At 38.3% G+C, this 16506-nt stretch overlaps 1 protein-coding gene across 1 annotated transcript in view; it reads left to right on the forward strand.

The window, feature by feature from the left end:
- The window catches only part of ABLIM2 (actin binding LIM protein family member 2), a 121402-nt gene that overhangs the window by 28675 nt on the left and 76221 nt on the right, over positions 1-16506 (forward strand). Inside the window, exons 4-5 of the mRNA XM_026054822.1 lie at positions 9054-9169; positions 15170-15296. Coding sequence (XP_025910607.1) covers positions 9054-9169; positions 15170-15296 — 243 coding nt within the window. The remainder of the gene's footprint in view (positions 1-9053; positions 9170-15169; positions 15297-16506) is intronic.

Here is a 16506-nt window from a genome sequence, read left to right on the forward strand (position 1 = left end):
GGATGCGGTGCACTGGTGCACTGAGCTGGCGCCAGCGCTAACTGCCGTGTCCGCTGGTGCCACGTTCAGGGAAGAGCACGGTCCAAAACCGGTGTATCCATTATCAGTACAGCAGTGTGCCAAACCTAATAACCCCAGCTCCTAGGACTTATGAGCTCAGCTGCACTCCTGTGCTGATATAAAAACAGGACTTCAAATTCCGGAATGGCTTCAGTTCGTGATAGGATTTCTGCTGCTTTTATCATTGTGTAGAATAAGTGTATCAATTGCAGAAATAATTAAATAGCCATGCTAAGGGGAATCCTCTAAGACTAAAAAATCTTTGTGTTATTGAATCCTGCCTGTCCAGGTTTTCCCTTGTTTAATAGGAGATTTTTCCTTCTGGATACTGTAAGCAAACATGAAGAGTAAAGATGATAAAAAAGCCTAAAATTTTTCTTTATTTTTAAATGGGAGATAGAATGACTTAAATGGCTAACTGGGAAGCTCACAAAGTAAACGCTGACAACACAGGCTGTTGGCCTGCAGCCTGTCTGTGTTACAGGCTCTTCTGCAAAAGGGCACAGTTGGTTCCTTCTGCCTTTCTTCTTATCACTAATGCCTTTTGTGATGTCTTAATCTGCAATTAAGAGAAAAATTAAGAGAAAAAAACCCTCATTGTTACTGTTTTCCCACTAAATGTACTCACATCTTCAGCCACTCCATTAGGACTTAGCAGGGAGTCCATTATATACGTTTGTGTTACTCTACTTAGCAACTTGGTACTTAATTTAGGTTTCAGTTGGTATATAACCTGTTGCTGTATTTAGCCAGTTCTTTAGCTGATAGTTTGGAGCTTTCTGGTACAGTTTGACTCATTTCCCTGGGAGTTCAGAACAAGTTTCCCTATGATTAATTTACTTAAGTACCTAAGAAGGCAAGCCTCAGTTGCAGTACGGTGAAAATCCTCACTAGAACATGCTGCAAATAATTATATGTAACGAAGACATGCTAAAGCTAGGTTATACTTCTAAAAATGAAGTTCTCAATGCAACAATATTTTGTATAAAAGAATTCAGTGAGGTCCCTATCCTTCATGTGTAATAGTAAATGGCTGGATTAAAAGCCATTCTGTTGATGAACTTTGTAGTTGCTACTGTCTGAAACTTCAGTAGAAAGACACAAACTTCCTTCCATCACTTTCTGTAGAAAGACACAGACATTCATATTGTTTTCATCAGAGCCAACTAATGTCCAGCTGACTAACAAGATTCAATTAGTGTCTCCCAGGGGGTTTGTAACACTGGCTTATGGAGTAGCTCGACAGAAGAACTGCTTTAAATCAGCATTGCTTCAACTACCCCAGTCTTTGCAAGATAAATATAATTTATATTTCTTATGGGAAAGAGTGTCCTGTCTAAACATCATCAGCATTTGTTTTATTCTGAGTGATATCCTCAGCGAAAATGAGGTGGATAGACTGTAAATACATGTGGGTTAGCAGAAAAAGCTTTTTTGTTGTTGTTAAAAACAAACAAACAGAAAAGCCCAGAAAACAGAGCCAGCTGATTTGTGGGACAGAATGGTAAAGCGCTCTACCTTGGCATTTTCTTTGGAGGGAAGAGTCAGGAGTACCATTTGTGTCCTCTTTTTTAATGTATGGGAAGGAACCTTAAATTGCGGGCCAAAAGCACACCATATTAGGCAGCTGGCATTGCAAAGTGCATCTGGCATTGCCTTATAAAACTGGGCTTTAATGTGGGCTTTCTGTTAGAAGTCTGACTTTTATTATGAACTTGAAAAGTGATTACATTAGGACTGATCCTGCGCTAATGGAAACCAAGAAAGTCTCTTACCAAATTCAGAGAAGAAGAACACATTGATAACAGAGGCACTTTGCACTCATGAAAAGGGTCTTCAGAATATTACAGGATTTTTGAGTGCTTTAAATGAACACTTTTATAATCCACATTTTCCTAGCTGCTGAAGTAACACTTTTAAACTGTTCTTGCATTGAATAGTAAAGCAGTGGCAGTCGCAACTCCTTTTTTTCTCATCTTCAGAGAAGATAAGATTTGAATAGAAACTGGTGGGAAGTGTATATTCCTTCAGATGGTAAAATCAGTGAGAGAATCTAATGTGCATACAGCCCGCTAGCACAATGGGAAAAAGCCAGTAGCAGAGGCCATGTTCCTTTTCTGGGGCTACCGATATTACTACTTTTGAATGCCCCGTGACTCAGTAGCGCCGAATAGAGCTGTCCTCCCTGCTACCGTTGGCACTGTGCTGAGAAGCTGCTGTCCTCCCCTATGAAAAACCTGGCATGTCAGTAACCCAGCTCTTCCCTGAGGCATAGCTTGGGGCTCGGATACTATTGCCGTGGGCTGCCGCAGTTCAGAGTGAAAAAATTAAGTAGTATTCATTTCAAATGTGAAAGACTGATTATTAAAATTATGGCATAACATAGTGTCCTGTGTGATTGTGTCTCTCTATCTTGCATTGACCGTTGGCTCTTAATTAAACAAAGTTAGATTTTAATTGCATGTTTGCTCTGCTGGCAAAAAGATTGAGGCCTTATGCCCTCCTTCTCCCAGTGCTGTTTATAGCCTGATGTGACTGTTTGCTCCCGTTGTGTTTCATGATGATACTATCTAAAACTTGGGATGAATAGAAGAATAACAAAATAGATTTAAAAATGTTGCAGATGAACTGCTTAATTTGAATTCCCAGAAAAAGGGTAAGCTATCTTTTTCTTACAGTTTGATTAATTGAAAGGGCCTGTGTCCTACAAAGGACTTCCAAAGATGTTTCCTCTGAAAGGTCCAGGTGTTCGTAAAAGTGAACAGGAAAGAGGAAAAAAGTAAGGCTATCTGTATCAATAGAAGTTGAGTTTTACTGAAACTGTTCACACAAGTCTTATATGTCTGTCAGAGACAGGACTGTTTGCCTCAGAAAAAATACCTTATGCTGGATGTAAAAGGCCAGCAAATAGAATCTGCCAAAAAGCAATGGGAAATTATACCTATGACAATAAAAATACTTTGCTTTTTTTAAAATGTCATTTTCATGAGAAGTCTTCGTGTAATAATAAGAGTTACATAAATGTATTGAGCAATAACGTGAGGTTCATCTAGGGCAGACGGTCTACACAAGGTTACACTATGCATAAACTCTAGTTTACATTGGATTTCAGTGGTATTGATGTGCTATGTGTGCACAGGTTATCAAAAGTCTGGGTTTTGGTTTTATGGGTTAATACAACTAGTAAAGAGTGTTTATTCACCCAGTTGGAGGAAAGTATATAATCACTTTTCCTCTAATTTCAATATTCTTATAATTAAAGAATGGAAAAGTAGAGCATTTTGTGACATAAACAATGAAGAGAGAAGAATGAGTTGGTTCTTGATTAGCTGGATGATAAATTAGCATATATGTTCCAGGTTATAAATCAAACAAGTTCGTGTTTGTTTTATAGGATTCGGAAATCCAAGTTCTTTATTTCATCTGAATTTAGGAAGCTCTTATTTGAAGCAGCACATTGATAGAAGTTAAACATGTGCCATGTAGAGGTGAATAAAGTTTAGTGTGTGGAGGGGCAAGAGACATAGTTACATATTCATCAAGGATTTTTGTGCCAAATCCAGATCTAAATCTCTGAATCCACTTTTATTTCTTTTATCTTCAAGAAAGTAATTAAGCGGTTGAATATATAAACTCAGAAAACTGAAAACTGTGTGAAAAAAAATGATGGTTTTAGCCCTGTGTGTAACCCTGCTATTTCTAGAAAGAAGCGTGATAGCTTTTGTATATGCATGGCTTAAGAAATTAGGACAATACAGGAAATTAGAAGTTAAAATTCAGTTCTTTCTAGAAAGCAGCAATTACATCAGACTTTTCTTATATGGTAGACCTTTTTAATTGCTCACTTTCCTTTACTGCTGACTTTCGAAAGCATTTGGCTCCCACTTAAACAGTACTGGATACTTCTTAAAGAATCTCATTAAGCAGGCTTCTTCATTGGGATGTTGGGGCAGAAATTTTGAAATTGGATTGGGTGTACTTCTTGGTATTTTGTCTTTTAAAGTAAATACATTTATCAATATCTGATGCTTTCTGAACAGAGCAGTCTTACTATCTTGCTCTTCAGGTTTAAGCACAGAGCATATCTATAGTCGTGGACTTGTGTATAATGGAAAGATCTCTGGAGGTAATCTTGTCCAACCCCCTGCTCAAAGCAGGTCCAGTTAGAGCACGCTGCTGAGGGCCTTGCCCAGACAAATTTAAATATCTGCAAGGATAGAGATCCCACAAACTCTCTGGATACCCTGTTCCATTGTTTGAACACCCTCGTGGTAATTTTTTTTCCTTATATCAAGTTGGAATTTCTCGTGGTGCAGCTTGTGTCTGTTGCCTCTTGTCCTTCCACTTGGTACCTCTGAAAAGAGTGTGGCTCCATCTTCTCACACACACACACACACACACACACGCATGCACCCCACTGTAGACATAGCTGTAGGTAGCAATAGGATCTCCCCTGAGCCTTCTTATGATTGAATAAACCGAGCTCCCTCAGCATCTCCACGTGTGTCCAGCGCTCCAGCCCCGGCTCTGGGCAGCCCTCCATTAGACTCCCTCCAGCACGGCAGTGTCTTTCTTGTAGTGGGGAGGCAAAAACTGGATGCACTACTCCAGATGCAATCTGTCAAGTGATGAGTAGAGGGAAGGGTCACTTGTCTGGACCTGCTGGCTATACTCTTGCCAATGCAACCCAGGATGTGCTTGGCCTTCTCTGCCGCAAGGGCACGCTGCTGACTCATGTTAGACTTGTGTTGTCCCCCGGGACCCCTAGATCTTTTCCTGCAAAGCTGCTTCCAGCCAATCGGCCCCCAGCCTGTACTTCAGCACAGGTTCTTCCTTCCCAGATGCAGCACTTTGCCTTTGCTGAATTTCATGTGGAGAGTAGATAGCAAGAAACATCTACTTTGTCTTAAGTCGGGTGTAACCTCCTGGGTCAAATTCTGCCCTGTGGAACAGCCTTGAGGGATTTGATTGTACAATGTACAAGTTAGATCAGAATTTGATCCTAGAGGTCTTCAGGTTACAGTTTGATGTTACACCTGACCCAGTGTAGCTGCAGGCTGCCACTGAATTGGACGGTTCTCCCCTCCCCACATCCCTAACTGTATGTTTCTGTTCATTTTTCTGATATCATATTGAACTGACTGTTCAGCCACAGAGGCAGTTTAGCAACTTAAAGAACAGAAGGCTGTCCCTCTTCTCTGAAAAAAAATGACATTTTCTTTCGACCCAGAAAGCTTGAATGACCTGCCCACAGCTGCATAAGCTGATGCATGATGCAGAGAAGGATGAGACCAGGGCCAGACCTTTCCGTGTCAGCCCACACTTACATTGAACTAGGCTGATGGTCATTTGATGTTTTACAATATAATTTTGTTGGTCAGCTCCTATGTTGTTGCTACTTACATTGAACTAGGCTGATGGTCATTTGATGTTTTACAATATAATTTTGTTGGTCAGCTCCTATGTTGTTGCTAGGTTTACAAATATTCCAGGAAGGTGGATAAAACAAAATTCACAGGTAAATAAATCATAAAGGTGTATTAAAACCTTACAAGTCATTTTAGAGAGCTGCTTTAAACATACTCTTAATTTTTGTCTTAAAAATAGATTAGCTGACTGTGAAGATCACACTGAATATTTTTAAATGTATGAGTAGCATCTAGCAATGTTCAGGGGGTAACTGGTTGTGAGATGTCATTATATTCAAAGGCAGATACACTGGTTCTTAACCTACAATGCTATATTTAATCCTGCTCACAAGTTAAAGAGCTCAGAAACTGAAACCTTGTTAATTGACTGTTACCACCTTCTGTTGTGCCTTCACTCTTGATGGCTTCAAAATCCATGAACCTGGCTGCTTGTGAAAGAAGTCAAGTGTTGCAGAAATACTGGCAAATATGTTGTGTATAAATTATAGATTCCCAATCAATGAAATAGTGAAGCACATGCCAAGATTTAATTACGAGTTTCGATGCCTGGACCTTGCTGAAAACTTCCAAGGAGGACTTCCCTGTTTCTCTAGAGCAAGAAGTGTTTTGCAGACATGGAAAACTTAATAGAGAAGTGAAATTATTGCCCCCTCCTTCCTTAATGAAAGGGCACAGTGATCATTAAACTTTCAGAAAATAAACCAAATAAGATATGTTTGTGGGATATTAAAGCACTGCCTCAGCTCCCTCACCCCAACATCAGGTCCTGTGGATGTTATGCTGCCTGTGAGCATCTGCATATTTTGTAGGTGTCGTCTACCTCTCTCTCTATTTGTGCCAGGAGGTAAATTATCTTATTCCTCTCTTCTCCTACCTTTAACACTCTGTGTTTTTTCAAATTACCTAATGCATAGCATAGTTGAGCTAATTCAAAGCAATCTGTCCCTACTTGTGCTTAACTTGATGTTTGCTGAATTTGTTTCAGATGGGCTTCTGCGTTCAAATATTCTTTTGGATTTTTTTTTTGACTAAATCATTGAGTCAACAAAATGTATTAACTTTCTCTCTGTCTACTCATTCTAATATAATAAATACTATGTTGCTCTGTAGTCACATTACTATTTGAAAGCAATTAATTATTCATGGCTTCCAGTATTTTACTATTTCTGGGATTATTAACTGAGAAAAACCTGCCATTTTACTGACACCTCTCAGGAGAGAGTCCATCTGGGTAGCTAACTGATTTCCAGTCTTGTTCCCCATAAATGTTATGGCAAACTCTCAGCTGCCTGGGGAAAGGCAACCACACATAAGAATGAAAGGTCTCAAAGTAGTGGTATGGTGGTGTAGTTGTATGGTTGTACCTATGGAGCAGGTGACTGTTTTTTTGTGGGTATAATATGGAGCAGATCATCAGGGTTCATAATAACTATGTGGGTATCTGTAAATCAAGGTGGGGTATCTTCCTAAAAACATGTAGGAGCTCTGTTACAAGTTCTTGTCTCAGTTCTGGAAGTGTTAAAATTGCTTGTCCTGTGCTTTTCCAGATGGATCCATACTGCTCAATTCTAGACTTGTTTTTACAATATTTTATTAAAATGAAAACATGATTAAGTAATGCCTTTCACATTGACAGTAGAAGACGAGGACAGCATTTGAATTATATCACTCCGTTGTTGAGGCAGTTTTTGCTAATTAGGCATCAATTTTCGTTATCTATGTAAAAGTGTATCATATTTAGTAATTTTTACACTAATGAATTCATGTTCATGAAACCTGTTTATTATTCCATATACCAGTAGGCTCTGTGACTTTAAGCAGCATAAAAACCTATTGCGAGTAACAGTTATGACCTACGAAGAGCCTTTTTTTTTTCCTACGTAACATTGGCGTTTGCTGTGCTGGGTTGCTGAAAGCCAGGACAGACGCGTTCGCCACCAGAGCAGCGCGGCTCCGTAGCATCCCAGCTGCTGCGCTAGAGGCAGCACTGCCAGGTTCAGTATCAGGTTCTTCAGTGAAATTCGTGTTAGAAAATCCTCTCCAAAACAGGTAGAATTTTAAGACTCCTGGATCTGTGCTAGCAGAGGTTGGGGCCTGTTTGTGCTGGAAGCACCCGTGGAGCATTTAGTTGTGGCAAACAGCAAGACAACTTTAAAGGCTATTTCCAAAGAATATTTTTCTCCGTAGCTTAAATTTAGGTAAGTAAGCAGCAAACAAGTATTCAGAGTATTATGTCACCAGTGAAGAAAAAAAATGGTGAAAAGCAGAATTCATTATCAGATTTCCAAAGACAAAATAATGTTTGAACTACCTGTGTCCTCATAATTTTTAAAGTATTGCCTATGGTCCAAAAATGGATAACATTGTTGAAGTGTTTTTAAACCATTTAGCTGGTTTAAAATAGATTTTAGTGCCAATATTGAAGAACAATGAGCAGCATTACTTCTGTTCTCTTTTTAAGTAATTTTCTGTAGCAACTTTTGGGATAGAACATGAATGTAGAATAAGTCACCCTAAAGCTGGTTTAGGGAGCAAAATAATGTATATGCTTAGCAAGAAGTATCTATGCAGTTTTTATATAAAAGACAACCTCTCATTTAGCATGATTTGATAACATTTTGGGGGGAATGTCATGCAGTTTTAATGAAACGCTAATGAAATAATCTGGTCAGCTGGAACTCACAACAAGGCAGGAGGCCTGCATTGTGTTTATGCCCTACTGAAACCATATTTTGATAGCTTGCTTGGGATTTATTTTGACACAAGCTTCATGTGGAGTGAAATGTGTTTCTAAATCCTCACCATCCTTTGCTGCATTATAAAGTGATTTGACCATCTGGTCTTTTCAGAAAGAGAACAAACCTCGGCAGTTTCTGTGCCTGGACAGCAAAGCTCACAGGGAAAACCTTTCTGTTTTAGGGAAGTTGATAAAAAGGAAGGATTTAAGTAAGCGTAAGGAGAGCTGTTGAGTAGAACAAGCAACTAATGTAGATGCTGTCATTTTTTGTAACTGGGATGTATTTTCTCCTACAAGTGTTCACAGACATTTGTTTTCTGAGCAAATAGATTAAGAGAAGTATTTTGATATGATCACAGCTAGGAGGATCAAGTCCTGATCACAGTTGCATTTTCAAAAGGCTTTTTAATTAAGAGAAGTCATGCACTTGTGCAGCATTCTAGCAATGTAAAAGCAATTACATTTGCCTGTACTTATTATTCCCTGTAATCCCAGTTTCATTGTAATTGTTTAATTGATGCTGTTCATGATCAACCATTATTGACACTACATTTCTTAGAAACAGAAAGATTTTGACATGAACATTCAGTGTGATTTTGTATCTTTAGATTATTTTCCTGTGTCACTTTAACATCTACATTTGCAATATCTTGTTTGATACGTCCCTTTGATACTTTAGCCTCCAATATGACTGAAAAATCGTGAATGAGAACGAGCAAGTGGAGAAAAAGAAACCAGAATAATAACCAGTTCCTTTGGGGAACTATATTTCATTTCAATAAAGACATGGGAGTGTAACCTGTACGCTTTTGTTTCCTCTGTTGCAGGTTGCCTTTTCCCGCAGGCGACAGGGTGACTTTTAATGGCAAAGAGTGCATCTGCCAGAAATGCTCCCTGCCCCCTCCTGGTGGCAGCAGCACTTTCCCAGTACAGAACTTGAGAAGTAAGTAAGGTTTTTTTGCTCTTTTCTGTTGTTACTTCTTAACCTGCATGGCTTTAAAGAGCAAAATTTACACCAATATGTGCAACAAGAGCCTTTACCACTGTGCTGCGTAAATGCAGTCAAGAAATCAAGGCAACACAGTCATGTGAAAAAATATATGGCAGTTTTCCAGTAAGTCTGATATTAGAAAGAAACAAAGTGGTGCCATTACAGAGTTAACAATACACAGAAACGCGCAGAACATTTGAGTAAAACTAGTGTAAAACAAAATATTTGGAGAAAAAGCGTGATGCAGACGTTAATATTTTTGAGGATTTAGCCCAACTCCAGCTAAAATAAAATCCAACATGAGATTTTATCATTTGTATGTGTTCCATTTGTATGATTCCAAAGATGTCAGTGACATGGTTACACATCTAAATACTATACGGGGGGTTGATATATGCAAAGTGACCCAAGGGACTTTTGCACTGACCTCAGTAGTAAGGATGTACTATCAGAAGATGCAAACCTAACAGAGTTGGAGAACAGTCCTTTCATACCATACTTTTTGCAGCAAAACAGATGTCTCGTAGAGTAGCATTATTCCTCTGAATTCTCTTTATTTGGTACTATGTTGATTTGTTCATGAGAATCTGCCACACTACAACATTCAACCGCTGCCTTTTTGAAAGAGCAATTAAACAGCAACAGCAATTTAATTAAACACCGAAGATAGAAGTAAGACCTTTTATTTTTAATGACTATCACATTATATCAAGCTGCATTCAGTGTGACTGAGGAGGAACCACATAAATTGCATTATCTTTATATATAAAGAATACAGCCCACTCCAGGGAGAAATCTCTCCCCCCCTTTTGTTTTTCTCCCTCTCCTCTCTGTGGAAGTCTTCACCATCTCCTTTATTCAGTTTGTCAGCAAAAGGTGCTGTGTGAACGCAGTGAGAGACACTGTGCTGATTCCCCTCTTGCTGTTCTCTTTGAGTAGGTGATGGCCCTCTCTTTTGGGTGCTTTCTCTTGTCACTCCACTGGTGGATCATTCTCAGCCATAAGTGTAATCCATCTTGGCTGGCTGCATTTGCAGATCACTACTTTAATAATCTGTGTGTATCCTTTTCTCATGGGAAAATCGACCTTGACTTTAATGGAAATTATTTGCCTGCTTGAGTACTGACAGAAGTAGTTCATTTAATTATCTGGTTTTCTGTGATACAAAATCCTTCAAATGTACTTACTTTTGCCCAATGTACAACCCTGTCCCCCTAAGGATACAGCTGCTAAAAAGGTAGCCCTTTAGCTAGCCACCGCCACATTCGAGGGGCCTCGTACACCTGACCCTACTGGGTCAAGGTGAGATGTCCAGTTTCTTCTAGCATCCAGCAGAGGTCAACTACAGTTACTATAATCATACAGGTCTCGACTGTCACAGCACAGTGACAGGATCCTACATATACACCAGTATCATGAATGAAAAGACAGTTAATTGTCTTTTCTTTGAAGTCTGCGTTTATTTTTCAGACAAATGATATGTAATAAACTTTATCTGTGAACTGAGTGACAAAACTTTAATGTTAATCTCAACAAAATTTGTGTTTTGGGCTAACAATCCAGAGCATGCCAAGATAATTGTTTGTACCAGTACTAGCTTCTTCTGTCATGTTTTAATGAAAGAAATGAGCAAGACAACACCTGTGGAATTGTCTTTCACTACCAAAACTTCCTTATTGGAATTTTTGTTTAAAATGTATTTTTGTCATTGTTGCCCAAGAGCAAACTTCTGGAAATATGTACATATCCCACATATTATTGCATCAAAATATCTGTAAGTTTTTGTTTCAATTTCCTTTATGACTGTCTGTCTTGCACTTAAAAAGTAACTTTGGAAGATAATGTCTCTGCTTGGGAGACATTGCTACAGTCTGAAAGCTGAAATACACTAGCTACAGTTTTAGCTATTTTTTATTCTGATCTCATTTCATGTATCGTAGATATGACTATTTTAATGAACAGTGATATTACATGAACTTTATGGGTAAAAGGAAATTCATTCAGAAGTAGTAGACTTCCAGCCTCTTTGGAAATGGACTGAGGACAACATCCTCATCTTGTAGTGCAGCACCATTGACTTCCGTAAAAGTTACTGCCTGTGAAAACAGAGGTGTCCACTCTTGACTCTTGTGCTCTAATTCAAAACCAGATATTCTGCTTTTAATTCAAATAAAGTCTTTATGGATGCTGACTAAAATATCTCTTTTTTCTGAAGTTTGACTGGTAATTAGGATAGAATGCAACTTCTAGTAACTGCTTGTTCCTCTGGGCTAGCTATTCTTGGTGTTTACTGCAGATCCCCTACAGCTTTATCTCCAGTTGTTGTTGTTTTGTGCACTCAGGCATAGTATAATTCTGGTTTTATAATTCTAGTTTTGTTGCATAGTACAGTATTTCATCCTAGTTACATGGACAAAACTTCCCTTGAAGGGAATGATCTTTGTGGCAAAACTTGACCTTTGAAAACAAAAGATTGGCCTTTCTCTGAATAAAATCTCAAACATATGCAAGTATTTAAACCCCAAATGAGGCCTGCTTTAAATCTCATTAGAAATGGAGGCAATCTTTCTGCAGGCTTCAGTGGAACTTGGATAAGGATCTTTGTTCAAAACTTTGATAATTTCTGCTGCACTGCAGGCTGGGCTTCTAAAGGAATTTGATCTGGTCTTCACCTGTGACTGATCAGCTCTGCTTCCCGAAAGATGTTATAGTGGTAGGGGTAGGGGTAAACCTACCAAGACTTCTCCTACAGCAAACTCAGGTCCATATCAAGTAAATTGTGCCATTATGTTGCCAGGATCCCAGGTAAATATCTTCCTTACCCAAGTAGACTATTTCCATTCCTTATATCTTTCATTTCCCCAGTTTCTTGCAGTACTGCTGCAGGGCACCAGCATCTGATTTTCTGGTGACATGGGGACAGGCAGCAGCCAGCTGGCCCAGAAGGGGCAGAGCTCACGTGCTGCTGCTTCTCCAGTGGAGGTCTGGGAGCCAGGGAGCCTTAGCATGATCCATCCCTGGTGTGGGGAACAGAGCGTTGACAGGAACCTTAAAGGGAAACACTGTAGTCACAAATACATGTAGGTGCATGTGTCCGTGCGGATATCTGTGCATGTATATGCAGCAGGATATGTAAAATTCCAACCAGTGAGAATATACAGAAACTTAACCAAATGTCAAAAAATATAGTAAAGAATTGGGAAAACATTCAGAAAACAAAAAGAGCAGCAATGTATACTCACAGCTGTTTTCCAAGCACTTGCTAATCCTTAGGGTTACACCATTGTTTCAATAATGGTAGGAATAAACAAGCAGAGTCAGAAACATCTTGGCTGAACTGTAAATTTGAAAGTCCAAAATGGCTATCTGTAGTTATGCTACATACTATGTGAGGCAATAAATGGCATTTGTGTCTCATTGTTTTAACAATCTTCTTGAAAAAGACCTTGATGTTTTACAATTCTTTTTGTAAAAGAAAAGTAGTGAACAAAAGCATTGGTCTTCAAGCAAACTGAGTCAAGGAGCAAATAATATGTTGACCCACTGTTATGTTAGGTTTTGCTCTTGGCTCGTAATTTTAAGATACACACTACACAATGTTATTCATCGGCCTATTCATCTCTGAATTCAGCTCAAGAATGCTATCAAGAGATCTCTTGGGACTCACTGAACTCCCAACGTCGCTGCCCCCTCTGACCAGTCCTTCTATTTTCATCTTCTCCATGTGGTTTTGACCTCCTTTCTGCATTAACATTTGAAAGAAACAAGGAATGTCAAATATTTGCCTTTTGCCTGAGCCCTCAAATTTTTTATTATTGTATAAATACCTACCTACCTGTTTTGTTTAGTTTATAAAATGCTAGCTTCAAAAAGCTTTTGTGGTGGTGATGATGTTGAAAGAGTATTTAGGGAAGAATATCAGTATGTAGCAGCAAATTGACATATGCTGCAGTTATTGGTTGAAATTAAGCGAGTCACTGAAGGATGCTACATCCAAACAGGAAGACAAGAACACCACATCAATACCACTGTTGGCATAGCAACCACAATATTTGTTTTTAATTATCTGGAGCTTTACAGAGAAAACAGCAGTTAGGAAGAAAAAAAGTAACACACAGAATGCTGAATCTCTGCCCACCCAAGCTTAAACAAGATGAGAGGTGAATGATGTCTGAGCGCACTGTGTTGTATTAAGCTTGTAGAATAAAACTTCAACCAGTGAGATTAAATTAGATTACCAGATAAACCCCTGGTACACAGATCACAAACAAATTTCTGATTGAAGTTAAAGAATAGATACTGAAGTATTTATTGTCTTCTGGGAGAAAATCCAGGCACACACCCAAGTTCTCTCTTCTATTAGCAAATCTCAACCCTTCTGATCTGAGCTGCACATGCCTTTGGGCTGGGCTTGATTCCACATATTAGTGTTCTACAGAGTGATATTAAAGAGACATAGTCTTACTCCCTTAATCCATTCCAAATCCACCGAAGGAAAATAAGAACTATCCTTTATTGCTGTGTATTCAGAAATTAAAGTTACAATTGTACTTCCATAGTGTCTCACTAGGGTCATGTAATCAATTAAATAGAATCTTAAATCAGAAAGTTTTAAAGAGAACTGGTTAAAACATTTAATGAGATGCTATGTTTGGAGTCTTTTTTTTAATAACTACATAAATCTTTTTATGCTTTTGTGTATATTTTTCTTTCATGGAAGACATGTTTGTTTTCTTCTCCAGCATCTTGAAATGACTCGTTAAGGATCTTCCAGGTTTTGTCTTTTCTCTAGCAAATTGTTGGTATACATGAAGAATTCCTCAAAAATACGTGGTTTCTTATAAGAACATATAGAAGGTTAGAAAGATTACTGAGATACTGATGCTAGAATCACTGATGTTTGTCACTGTTTTTCCACATATGCTGAATATTTTAACATTTTGTAAGAAAATTATACAGAGAGAGAGGTCTACAGAGAGCAAAGAGTGAATGAAAGATGGACGCTATAGGGGATTAGGGGATTCATTTAGGATATAGAGAACAAGGTTCAAATCCCATGTCTAAACTGAATAATGAAAAGATTTCTAAGCAGGGCTGTAGCTTCCCTAGAGAGGGCACTAGGTGGTGGGCTATTGGCATGGCATCTGAGAGTGGATTTGGCTTTTGGCTTTTACCTGCATAATCAAAAGCATTCATCGTTTGAAAACAAAAAAAAAAAAAGGAAAAAAAAAAGTCTTACCCTGAATTATTTTTTCTGGGGAGTATAGAACTACCTCACATACAGCCTGCTTAATCAATATGGTTTAGTCTATGTTATGTTTCACATTTAATTTTCCTTAGAAATTTTTGGAGCTTTATATATGTGATTTTATATAAATAATAAATATATAGTCAGCCATCACTTTTACATGTTCCACATCCAGTGTCACCACTACTCAGAAATTTGTAATGCACTTCAAGTTTTGGTGTATTTTTCCTGGTTGCAGAAGATCACATCAGAATTTCAGCTTGTTTTTTTTCCACAATTGTGAGAATTTTGAAATATGAGTTAAACTCTTAGACCCAGAAGCAAAGTCTAATAAGAAGAATCAATTATTTATTTTAATCTCAGGACTTTTAGGTCATTTTTATTAATTTTATTGGGCTGATTTATGGTATATGAAAATCTGATGAGCAAGACTTCGTATCTGTTAAAGACAGTGTAAGTGAGTTAAAGTAAAACCTAAATCACTAGGAAACCTAAGTCACTATTTTTTTCTTTGAATGAGTCGTATCTTTTAGCAACATTAGGTCTGCACCGCTTGTCATCCACTGGTGAGCAGTCGTCAGTGAGCTTTGGAGCCTGCACGAGCTGTTACTGTGACTCCAGGGGCTCCCTGTACTGCAGTAACCTGTGTTGTTTGCGATCATTTAGAGTACGTGATTCGCTCATGCTGGATTTTTCTCTTGCAGATTGTGGGGGCTGTGGTTCAGAAATAAAAAACGGGCAGTCACTGGTTGCTTTGGACAAACACTGGCATTTGGGCTGTTTTAAGTGCAATACATGCGGCAAGCTACTGAATGCAGAGTACATCAGCAAGTAAGTTGAGCAGAGGAGCTAAGGGCATCTTCACTCATTTTCAGCGTTCTCCTGATACAAAGGGATTAGTTCGGTGTTGCATATCCTTTAGTGTTTGTTTATCACTCTTTGGGGCTATGTAAAAGATTAGAGATTTTTATCTCAAGTTTTTTCTCTGTAGGTTTCCTGTAAGGAAGGTGTCAGATTCGGACCGAATTTAACAACAGCGATGGGAGTCAGCATAAAGCACACACAGACGCAAGCTCTGTGTCAGCTCTCGGCTCAGTCCAGTGAGATACAGGCCTTTCACTGGCCAGGGCAACAGGGATTCACTTCTCCTTTAGAGAAGTATGTTCTGTGATGAAATTTTCCTAAACAACAAAATAACTCAGTCACCAATGCCCTATATTCAGTGATGACGGAGTTTCAGAGCCATTGTCCCACTGACATTCAGCGAGTCTTTGGATTTATATTAATACAAGTATAACATCTAATTTCACAGCTTGCACTGGAGACTGAGGAAATCTTTAATGCAGAATGTTGTTAAATAAAGGTTTGCATTATCTCAAATTCCATGCTAATCTGTTGTGTTTCAGTACAGTGCTTTGCTTGTTATTCAACAAAAAAACCCCTAAACTGTAAAGATTTAGCTATTGCAAAATCCTCTCTGAAAAATAGTTAAATGCCAAACAAAACAACTCAAGAGAAGAAACATTCTTGCTTCAAATATTTCAATTAATTATTGTGATAATTTATGGGTTAGTCTCTAAGCAATCCAACTTTTATGCTATAAAATTATTTTTCATGTTTCTCTAGGGGAATGTCCACACAAATTGTGCCTGTGCTAATAAATCTATCTGATGGTGGACTCTTTTAGCATGTTATGCACTAACACACTAAACATACTTAATTTTGTTTAATTTGTACTTTCAAGTTGCAAAAAGAAATAGCTCCATTTTTTTCAACAGTAATTTTTGTCATTCATCAGTCTAGTGAGCTAAATATACAAACATTTCTCTTTACCTCTTCTACAGAAAATAAACTTTTTAGAAATGGATAAGTTAATCTCCTAATATGTCTCTGAAGTAGCAAGTATTTTAATGGATGGCAGCACTGAAGTATATATTTGACTTGCCCAATAATAGGAAGCAAATTAACAGATGGATTAGTTTCAGAGTAATAGCGCAAGTGTTCTGATTCTAATCATTTAGAATAAAAGCTAAGATTCCCA

Source organism: Apteryx rowi, unplaced genomic scaffold (assembly GCF_003343035.1).
Source record: "Apteryx rowi isolate R43461 unplaced genomic scaffold, aptRow1 scaffold_97, whole genome shotgun sequence".
Taxonomy (NCBI): Eukaryota; Metazoa; Chordata; class Aves; order Apterygiformes; family Apterygidae; genus Apteryx; species Apteryx rowi.